This window comes from Hippopotamus amphibius, chromosome 6 (assembly GCF_030028045.1).
Source record: "Hippopotamus amphibius kiboko isolate mHipAmp2 chromosome 6, mHipAmp2.hap2, whole genome shotgun sequence".
In the NCBI taxonomy this organism is placed as follows: Eukaryota; Metazoa; Chordata; class Mammalia; order Artiodactyla; family Hippopotamidae; genus Hippopotamus; species Hippopotamus amphibius.
In genome coordinates this window covers 131610137-131621763 of record NC_080191.1, presented here as the reverse complement: position 1 = coordinate 131621763, position 11627 = coordinate 131610137, and the positions used below count along the sequence as shown (strand labels likewise).

The following is an 11627-nucleotide window of genomic DNA, read 5'->3' as shown; positions in this document are numbered from 1 at the left end:
CCAAACCAAGACACTTGGTTACCCTACCAACAGGAATATTATTTTCTCCTCAGCCTAACATTGTACCACTAATCTCCTAATCTCGCGGCTCTATTTGCCTCTGGCAGCCTGGCATTTTTTCTTTCTTTCTTTCCCTTTTTTTTTTTTTTTTGCTCATGGCTATCTTAAGCTAGGTTTCTTTCCAGAGCCTCTGCACTTGCTGTGCCCTCTGCTGGAACCCTCTCCCCCATCTATTCACTTGGTTGCTTCTTCCGCATCGTTCTGTATTCTGCTCAAATTTGGTTTCCCAAGAATGGCCTTTCCTGACCATCCTAATACTGCCGACCCCTCCCCACTTCCCCTTCTGGTTATCCTTTAATTGAGATAATTGGGTTTACTTATTGGTTTAATGTCCACAAAGCCAAGGACCTTGTCTCTCAAGTCCACTTCTGTATCTGCAGAGGCAAGGACAGTGACTGGCGCACCACAGGTACTCAAATTGATCTGTGCAATGAGTGAATATGTGACAGTAGAGTTGAAAAGGACGTTATACAGCTTTACTGACAATGATTGTAGACGTGCAGTCAAAGACAGAGTAACATTCCCACAGTCCCACTTATACAACATGGCACAATTCCTATCAGAGCTTATCTTTATTTCTTCTATTTATAACAACACTGTAGAAAGGTAGCTTCATTTTAATGGCCTAACAGCACTAATTTATTTCAGAGAGTTCCAGACACTTCGTAGAAGAAGAGACTCAATGAATTAGTATGCCTCCTCACCAAACGTATAACTATTCACTTTCTGCTATTCTTGTTTCATCTTTCCCTCTGCCTACCCAAATTTTTATTTCTTCAGAGAATTTTAAATCCCAGATAGCACATCATTTTACCTACAGGTGCTTCAGTATGTATCTCTTATAGGCAATCCTTGTTTGTGAGCATAACTATAGCACTCTGATCATATCTAACAAGATTAATACATAATTCATTAATATCTAATGTACGGACTGTGTCCAGTTTTTTTCCAATTGCCTAAAAAATGCATTTTTATAACTGGTTTGTTTGAATCAGAGAACAAACAAGAACCAAATATTGCTTTTCATTTATATATCTCAACTTTCTTTTAATCTATAATACTCCCCACCCCCGCCTCTCCGCTTTCTATGTTGAAGAAAGTGGGTCATTTTTCTTATGATTTCTCACATTCTGGATTTGGCTGATTCTATCTTCATGATGTCTTCAACACATTTCTTAATCTCCCATATTTGCTGTAAGATTCATAATCATTTTTCTTGGTGCTACATACTTCCAACTATAGAAAACCACAGTGTCTGGATGTCACACTCTGAGTAGCGCTCAGATTGATCACTGGCTTTGTGCGCTGTCAGTTTAATCCTTCTACTATAACCCCACCTCCACACACACCAAAAGGTTATTATAGTCATTAATGTCCATTGACTAAATCTATTACTTCACTAGGGATTTCAAAATGAGATTTTTTTAAAGCTTATAGTTTCTTCTTCAATTAAGAAAAACTTCGTCAACTGTTTGGTTCCCCTAAAATTTAGTCCTTACAGGAAAGGTAGGATAAATACTTGTCTTTCTTTATTTCTCAATTTTCAGAGTAATGAGTCAGTATTCCAGCAAGCTCCAAGAGTGACCATTGGGTTTTTATTCTTTAATATCATCAAAAATTCATTCATTTTTAAATATTTTATTTAACATGTTCAGTTCTTAGCAATTATTATTATTTTTTAACATACAATAAACTGCATATATTTAGAGTGTACAATTCGGTATTTTTTTTCTTATTAGTAATGCATATATGGCAATCCCCATCTCCCAATTCATTCCCCCCTTAGCAATTATTATTATTATTATTTTGGGTTTTTTGGTGCCTGAATTCTCCCGATGCTGACCAACGGGAGCTCCTTCAGGTTTGCTCCTGTGTCCTTTTGACACGACTCAGTTTTCTTTGATAGTTTCTTTGCTTTCAGGCACAACAGCATGCTCAAATTTCATCTTGTATATTTCCTGCTCCAGACCTGGAATCAGCAGTTCCCAAGGAGTCTTAGTTACTTTCAATAGGAAATATTTATTTGTAAACCACAATCTGGGCACCAGGAATGTTCATGTTGCCAGGTGTTCAATGCTTCTAGGATTTTTTAGTGGAACAAGTGAGAAAATATGTATTTTTTAGAAAAATAAACATCATTCCTAAGTTCACACTGATATTTTCACCAATTCAAATAAAAAATTCCAGTATTTTTATTTAAATTCCTTGGTTTTATATTTATATTTCTTTTCCTCTGAAAATATCTTGGCTCATGAGAACATTAATATAATTCATTATTTGATTTATTTCTATATATATAATACTTTTGAAATAACAATAACAATTTCCAGTAATATCAAACCTACTGGATGCATTTAAAAATTTCTTTGTGGTTTTCTTTCTTATCATTAGAATGTATAGTCAAAATACTATGGTTTAAAGCCACTTGAAAGGAATCTTCCCCATGTCATTGCCGCCTACTTGATATACAGTTTGGTTCACTTATTTCTGTTTTTGATAACCATTATTTGTAGGGATTGATTTTGATTTTACTTTTTTAAATTGTGTCAAATATAAGTATGATTTCAAAATCAAAACCACAAAACAAAGCATACTCAGTTTTAGAGAAGTCTAGTTTCCATCCCTGCCCCTACCCTGTTTTCTTCCTCCCTCATGGGTAACATATTTATTGTTTTAGTTTAAATATATATAAAATCATATACATATACACATTCATTGCACAAAATGTAAAATAATATCCACACCCCTGTACAATTTGCTTGCTATTTTTTTTTAATTTTTCAACTAACAATATATTTTAGCAATAGCTACATAAAAATATAGAGAAGAGAACTGAGCGCGAGGTCTGCCTCCAGGAAGTCGGCCGCGGAAACCCGGAGAGCGCTGGGGAAGAGGTGCCTCAGGCCCAATGGCGACTGCGGAAGCAAGCGGCGGCGATGGGAAGGGGGAAGGGGTCGAGACCTCAGTCACCTATTACCGATTGGAGGAGGTGGCGAAGCGCAACTCTCCGAAGGAGATATGGCTGGTGATCCACGGGCGAGTCTACGATGTCACCCGCTTCCTTAACGAGCATCCTGGCGGAGAAGAGGTTCTGATGGAACAAGCTGGTGGAGATTCAACTGAAAGCTTTGAAGATGTAGGCCACTCCTCTGACGCCAGAGAAATGCTCAAGCAGTACTATATTGGTGATGTGCATCCGAATGACCTTAAACCTGGAAGCGGTAGCAAGGACCCTCCGAAAAACAGTACATGCAAAAGCTACTGGTCCTATTGGATCTTCCCCATCGTAGGCGCTATTCTCTTAGGTTTCCTGTATCGTTACTACATGGCGGAGAGCAAGTCCTCCTGAGGAGACCTTGTTGAAGTCTGGAAGGCATATCCTCCTGGGATTGAGAACTAGAGACTTGTTTGGAGGATGCAGCGGTGCCCTCTTCTCGAATCCTGCCAATCGTATTCTTCCCCCTCGGAGCCCAGACTGTTGGCCAGACATCCACCTCAGCCCCGGGACCAGTGTCCAAGTCATTTCTCAGAGCCTTACTCTCCAAGCACCTGCTCACGTTCTGTGTCCTTGCCTTTGTTTCCTCTCTTTACTCTTTCCCACAAGCACCTTCGTGTAACAGAACTTACTTTTATAATTATAGTCCGCATGTCCTAGGGACATTGCCCTTTGGTAAAATTGCCTGCTCTCCGGTACTTTGAACATACTTAACAGGGCATCACTCTCTGGTTTTGAAGCTTTTCTTTCCTCCTTTTTCTTTTAAGTAAATATTATTATTTAAAAAAAAAATAGAGAGAAATATTCCTAATTTCCTTAAGCTTGGAAGGGTAGTCCACTATTTGTCATACCTAGTTTATTCAATCCGTCCTCTACTGATGAGCATTTGAATTGTTTTCAGTCTTTTTCTCTTATAACTAATGGACTAGTCAGATTTTCAGACTCTATCTCCCTGGGAAAACCATGTTCTGTCACAGTTTTTTCAATGACCTTCATCGATGCCCACTATCTTAAACATCCTAAGAGGATTTTCACGTATCATGATCTGGTTCCTGCCTTAGAGGAATTTATAGTCCAATTGCAGCAGGAGTTCTAGATGCTTTCACATGTGACTCCAACACTGTGCAGCTGTGTGACTTCATGTGTGTCATTTGGGGCAGTTTAATCAATTTCTTTCAGTCGATTTCCTCATCTGTGAAAAGAAATAGTGGGGTCTACCTGCCAGATGTGTCATGAGGAGAAAATGAGACAATGTTTTTAAAAGCAGAATGCCTAGCACATAGTAAGCACTCAATAAACGTCATTTATAAATGGATATAGATTTTTGGATAAAGCATATCACCAGCGAAAATGTTTTATTAATATTTTGGAAGTAGCGTGGTAGAGTAGGAAGAGCAAGAACTTTAGCATCAGTCAACCTAGGCTTCAATATTAACTCCACCACTTCCTCTGACCTCCTTTGAGCAATTCCCTTATTGCCATTGAGCTTCAGTGCCCTTACCTATAAAATGTAAAAAAATACCACTTCTCTGGTTTTGGTTTTTTGATAACTTTAAGAGATTACATCAAAGACAATTTCAGGCACAGAGTAAGCAGATAATAAATATTGCTTTATATCTCTACCCTGCTCTAAAACACACTACATTACAAAGACTAAAGTTGGCAACTGCGATCCAGGTATGTGGCCCTCTTAAAGGAGCTGCTGGGCAAATGTCATTTGCTTACAGCAAAGCAGAGGGCACCAAGGGCTTCCTTGTTAGGATTCCCACTCACTTGTATGGATCCATTTTCTTGAAACTGGGGCATTTCTTAGTTTATCTGAGGATCTATCTCTCTCCTCAGAGTTGTTCTCTTTTGATTCCTGCCTTTTGACCTCTACTCTGCCCAGTAATCTAATGCAACACTTACATTGCTTTACTAGAAACTGTAGTCTTGGGTTCAGATGACAATCAAACCCTAAAGACAAAGTGAGTTTCACTCAGCCCTAAGTATATTTGACTTTAAGACAAGACAGGAAACAACAAAGCATGCACAGCAACAGTACACGGGAGGTCTCGTGATTCCCAGTCATAGCATCTGACGACCCAGTCATTTTACATTTGGGGAATATGTATGGTCATGAGAGGCAGACTGAATACAAAAGGACCACTTCAACTCAGGGAAGATGACAGTTGAATGGTTCCTTTACCTTTCCTCCGTAGTGAACTATGACCTTTATCCCTCATTCAGGTGCAGTTGAGTAGCCTGATTCTCATCACCTCAGACCAGTCATCACACCATCTCAGTGATGAAGTAATATAAGTGCTTGATTCAGAACATAGTCATTGTATGGATTCTCATTTATCTTGGATATAGTATGGATAAACTCTTGAGCAAGTCCTTGAGTTAATCTTGCAGGGAGGATTGACCAAGGATCAAATCTTGAGATGTTTCCAAAACTAGAGGAAAGGTTCCAGAACTGGCTGTTAACCCTTGTCACTCTCAATATCTACAGAAGGTAGTATAGTTTAATACAATATAGTGTACTAGGTACTATGTGAAATACTATATGTAAATCTTCTTTAAACCTCCCATGACAATCCTATAAGATAAATATAATTTTATTCCAACTTTAGAGATGAAAAAACAAATTCCAAGTTTGAAATCTAATAGGCCAAAGTTCAAAGCCTGATTGGCCCAGTCTTACTACCTGCCCTTAGGAAGGGTACTTAGCCCCCAAGCCTCCATTTTCTCATTGTGATAATACCTACTTCTAGAGCATCATGAACAGCGGTAAAGCTTGTGTACTGGACAAAAGTGTGAGTTGACGCTAAAAGCCAGCCCACACTCCCCTCACTAAGCCATATGCCTTATGACATTATCTTTCCAGATTTCAAAGAGTCTCTTCCCACTTGCACAGAAGCATTCTATAGGCTAGTGGCCACAAGCCCTGCAACCCTGTACAATTTATATTTTTGGTAACGATTAAGGGAGATAAATGTAGGGTGGTTTATACACAGAAAGCATGTAATTAATGTCTTTTCTTCTTTCCCTACAATGGTTCAATAGTGGATTTTTCCGTCCATAGAAACTGTAGATGGCCAGTAACAAATTATGCTTAAATTGACTCTGGCCAGCTGACTATGCCCTCTCAGCAGAGATATTCAAATTGAGAGTTCCATCTCCAACAGTGGAATTTAAGGCACATGCTGTTCGCAGAAGAAAATCCCAGAGATGTGGGTTGCCTCATCTTCCAACCACATCACACAGATCCTCACCTACTTTGCTTTTTTACAAGGGCAGCACTTCCTGAGTGAAGCGACATCTTCACTTTTGCTGAAAACCACTGTCCAGTTCTTCTCAAAACTCCAGTTTTTATACACACACACAGCTTTGCCGATTGTCTGCCAAATAAAAATTTCAAAGTCCACAAAATTTCACGTGACCTAAACAATCTACATTAGCACAATCCATAGTCTGAATGCCACCATCATTATCCTTGACTACTTTGTATATTCTATCAGTAAATATATCAGACTCAAGCATAGCCTCACAGCATGCCCTTGAATAATTATTTTATCTGAAGATTCACAGGAAGATAAATCTGATCCCTTGACAAAGGGCATGCAAGAGAGAATTTCTTTCCTTTTCGATTATATGTGCTTTGGGTCGTTGATTTTTAAGCGCCGGGAATCTCAGTACTCATTTTCATGGTCATAGAAAGTAAGAACCTCTAACATAGCAATAACAATGGTGCAAAATATATTTTCTTACCATCTAGATAACAGGGTGGCCAATAAAGCCACAAAACATTAAGCTGCATTTGTGCTGAGAGACACTAAGTATTTTCAGCAATGATAGAAGCAATTGGGAGATCAAAGATCCTTTGTCATGGGATAAGGCAGGGTGAAGTCAGGAGTAGGTTTTTCTCAAGGGAATGGGGCATGGGGCAGCAGTGGTTGTGTCAACTGCCAGGGACTGCAAACCAGAAAGCCTGACTTGACTGTCCTCTGCCATGCCTTCTGGGAATTCCTGTTTCTGGCCGCGAACCTCCTATTTGAGGTTCTCCTGAGTCAGCCCACAAACGCTTTCTCATTCTTTTTCTGTGCCCTTTGTATTTAGTTCATGTAATTGCAAAATTTCTCAGAAAAGATATCCGTTCCTTACATAGTCCACTTTCTTTGCTATTCCTCCCAAACAAAGGACGAATTCAGATAGGATATTACCATTCTCAAGTAACAGTTCAACTCCATGTTACCGCAATCTACGTTCTAGCTCTGTGGGGAGCACAGGTGCGCTAAGAGTTGTGAATGATGTCTGTGATGGCTGTCCTCTAGGAGCATAGTTTATTTACACTTATCACACCATTTTGGAAATAGCCGTCACCTTGTCTGACTCCCGTCACTAGGCTGTGAGCCAAGACAAGGGCAGCAACACGACGTCTTCAGTCCTCTGTCACTTACACGTGTCTGATACTAATTATGCACACAGTGAATATTTGTTGATGGGATGAGTGAATGAACTGAAGGAAATCAAGGACATAGCTTGGTGGGGGTAGAAAATGCTCTATATGAAAAAAACTACAAAAGTCAAACTTTGAAATGGGATGGGGAGCCATGGGAAATGTATGGAGTCTCAGGGGCCTAGATCCAGAGACTATGCTGGAAAGAAACGGGAGAGACAGCTGCACGGCCAGGACTTGAGCCTTTGGATAAAAGAGTTGGAACTCTGTTCCATCTACAAAGAGGTTGTCAAGTTTATGTTCCTAAACAGGGGAACTTCACTAAAACAGAGATGGGCTATTTCCTGTAATTCATAGCATATGTCATGTGCACATATGTACAAACTATAAACATAACAAACGTCTGCTGTCCACAGAGTAATGAGATTGATCCCCGTCCTAGTGGATACGGTCAGGGTAAATTATTTCATGTACCTTTGAGGATTTTTGTTATGTCCCTGTGAGAATCTTTGAGGTACTAAGCCACTGCTAATTGTTGTAGTTGCTGTATCTTTGGCCAATAAACAGGGGCTGAATCAGGCCAAACTACAGTATTTCTGCCCCTGTTACTGAGCTGAGAGATTCAAAGTCCTTTTCTAAGAATATTTGTTGAAATCATGAGAATATAGCAGGAAATTACTAAAGATTTGATTTTTAAATCATAAAAATCCTCTCTCTAAAACCTTCAGTGACAGGATCTATGATTTACCCAAAATAGCTGTTCTGGTAGACTCTGTTTAAGGTAAGTTAGGTTTTAACAGAATTAGTAGATTTAAGGTATGTCAGTGCAGTTGATGGGCTCAGAGCCTAAAACATTTCCTTCCCCATCTATCTTCATTCTGTGTTGAGGTGCCCTAGAGATGGACTGTATCCTGACATAAGGCATTTATTTCTCTTTGCGTGCCACTTTCTCCCCCACCTTGTAACTGATATTTTGCCTCTCAACTGGTTTTTGATGCCTGTCCAGTCTTCTTGGATGAGACGTTGCCTTCAAATGGGATTCCTTGATCTGAGCCCACCACCCTTTACCCATCTTTACTTCCACCCTACCGGAATCTAGGAAGCCAGTGCCTCTCAAATTAGTATGCAGCAGAATCCCTTACAGAGCTCAAGACACAGGTTTCTGGACTCCATCCCCAGAGTGTCTGATTCAGGTGTTTGGGGATTGAACCTGTGAATGTGCATTTCTAACAAGTTCCCAGGTGATTGGAGGCCACATTTTGACAATTGGTACAGTAGACAAATTAGTCCTACCCAGGTTCAAAACCTAGACTCCAAAATAAAAATAGAAGTCGAGTCTCTGACTTACATTTTAGGGAGTTCAGACATGAGAGATTGAAATAATATTTTAATAATACCTAGCATCTATTGAGTATCTGTTGTGCATTTGCTATAACACTACACTAACCATCTAGGTTAGGTATGATTAACGTACTATTAATACGCCCATTTTAAAGATAAGAAAATTGAAGTTTAGGTAAATCATACAAACTTCCTAATGTCACATAACTGGGTTTAGACTCAGATTTCTCTGACCTCAGAACAAAATCCTGGTCACTCAAAATGTGACTACTGCATATCCTTTGATGGTGTTTTGATGGGGCAAAGTCTCAGATTTGCATGTCCAGAAATGGCATCCCCCGCCCCACAACCGCCATGAAACTGAAACAATAAATGCTGGAAAATTGTGAATTCTTCCATTTACTCTTGAGTAATCTGGTGTGGGGAGACTATCTTAACACAGATAAACTTATAATCTGCAGCTTTGGAAAGTCACATCACCCTCTGGTTCTTCATTTCCATATCTATAAAAGAAAGGAATTGAAATGCTCTTAAAGTTTCTTACCCTCTTTAAACATCTGTGGCCTTCATTTAGAAGCCAAGATTCTATTGCATTAAGTTATACTGATAAAGAACTGCCAAGGAGTTGGAATGTTCACTGTACTCTCTTTCCACCAGGAATGTCTATTAGAAACCATCGACACTGAAAGTCGTTCTATCAGAAGGCTAAAGTCAGAACAAAGAGAATTAGATTATTTTAATGGGAAATGTTATCAGACTAAGGTGTAGGCCGTTCTTCCCAGCTGCCCTGAAAAAAGCAGAGCTGGAAGTCATCGAGCTACTTATACTGAGCCCGGAGCTCTGTTCAAGGCAGTAATACTTTTTCAGTCTTTATTTTTCTCTACTGCCTTTTGCTTTGCAGCTAGTTTTTTCTTACATTAAAGTTACATTTGCTCCCTTGAAACTGGGAAGATATTGCCCCATCACCAGAAAGCCCACATACGCACGCAGCGGGGGGCTCGACCGCTCTGAGCAGTGAATTTCATTTACCATCAGTAGTAAAAGCTGACATTTTCCCCTACCTTGTTGCCAACTTCTGGGGTGACACCCTGTCTGGAAACTACAGACCATATGTACTGACAACAAGGAGACTTTGTATAAAGAATCAGACTTTTCCTACCCAGCTGTCTGTGGAGAACAGCGCAGGAAGTGTATCTTTCATGCATCGTGTTTATGAAGTGACCATTCATTGTAAAAACAAATTTATGATTGGCATAGTGTGGGCGGGAGAGGTCTGGTGGCCATCATGGTGCTAACCAGGAATCAAATGAGAAGGCAGAACAAGAATGTGGCCTCGGTGCCTAGCATTTCTCATTGAAAGAACCCTCTCCTTAGTTACCTGATTTTTGTTTCTGCAACCTGATTTAGGCATTTTACTAGGAAGCCCAATACCATTCTACCATGTGGAAGATTTTATACAGCAAGAATACAAAAATTTGTGGGGGAAGGGGAGAATGATGTGATATGATAACTGAAAGTAGAGTCTGGCTGCTCGCTGCTCGAACGCCAGTAAAGAGGCAAGGTTGGTGGAAAGCAAAGTTTGCTTTATTTTGGATGCTGGCAGCTGGGGGCGAGGATGGACTCCTGTCCAAAGGCCAAATCACCCCCCCCCCCCCAGTCATTGATAACCGGTGGCCAAGAGCTTTTATAGGTGAAGAGGGGCGGCTACATGGAGAAACAGCACAGTCAGCTCTGACAGTCAGCTTGAAATTGGTCATGCGGTGATCTGACCAGTGTCATCTTGATTGTTTCAAGTACAGTTAATCTTCATTTCCAGGGTTGGTTTGTTCCCATTTCCCTGAGGCCAGTTCTCAGAATTGTGGCAGCTTACGTCATGGCTACAGTGCGGTCATCATGTAGTTAACTTCTTCCACCTGGTGGGGGGTTCAATAGCTACAAGACAGCTCACAGGACATGGCTCTGAGAGTTGTAGACCATGAAGAGGAACTAAAGGTCCTTGACAATGCTTAATGACTAAACTGTTATTATTTAGTCTTGTTGGACTGTTTTCCTTGACTTTTGCATTTTCTCACTTCTCTGATTAAACTTATTGTTTGGCTAAAGTTTTTCCACAGACAAAAGACAAGCTGAGGGCACGGGGGGCAAGGACCATAGGGTCTGGCTCCATTTCAGTATTTCATGTGCTTTTAAACTCTCTAATTCTCTGGGAATAGGTGAAATTAATTTTGTGTTCCATAACCAGCATCAAAATATCAAATGGAATAGAGTAGAATTGCAATAGAATCTGTCAGAGTTTATGAGAGAAAGTATTATGTTGTGAAGTTTTTGTTTCCAGTTATGTGCATGCATAGGTGTGTATGTGTGTGTGTGTGTGTACTAGTCTGAAAAGTAAAATGCATTTCTTGTTGTAGATTATGGTTGTTTTAAAGCCATCACATTACGGATAGCCTATCAGTCTTCACACAAGGGTATAGAAAGAGGTTGCAGCCTGATTCCATGATATCCCCAGTGGTCTATAAACCAGAATGAGTAGGTATTCACAAAAACATACAGTGATCCTAGATTACAGAGAGATTTGCATGGTATTTTATATCACAGTTTGCATAAAATTTGTGCCCTAGCTTCCAGAAAGCATAGTTCCATTTAAGATGGTTTCAGTGGCCGTTTGAGTTCTGAGATACAGACAATTGCTAAAAAATGATCTTTGTAAACATATTTTTTTTCAGCCAGGATTGCATGGACACAAAAAGATCAATGACAACAAGTACAGGCTAAGTCCAATCATTAGTA

The 11627-nt window shown here is 39.9% G+C and overlaps 1 protein-coding gene across 1 annotated transcript; it reads left to right on the top strand.

Moving 5' to 3' along the window:
• Positions 1–2921: 2921 nt before the first annotated feature.
• Positions 2922–3611, top strand: LOC130855699 (cytochrome b5 type B-like). The gene has a single exon (XM_057739625.1). The coding sequence runs from the start codon at positions 2969–2971 to the stop codon at positions 3407–3409; it is 441 nt and encodes a 146-aa protein (XP_057595608.1). The 5' UTR covers positions 2922–2968; the 3' UTR covers positions 3410–3611.
• Positions 3612–11627: the final 8016 nt, after the last annotated feature.

Coding starts and splice junctions, on each gene's coding strand:
- LOC130855699 (XM_057739625.1), top strand. CDS start 2,969: ATGGCGACTGCGGAAGCAAGCGGCGGCGATGGGAAGGGGGAAGGGGTC.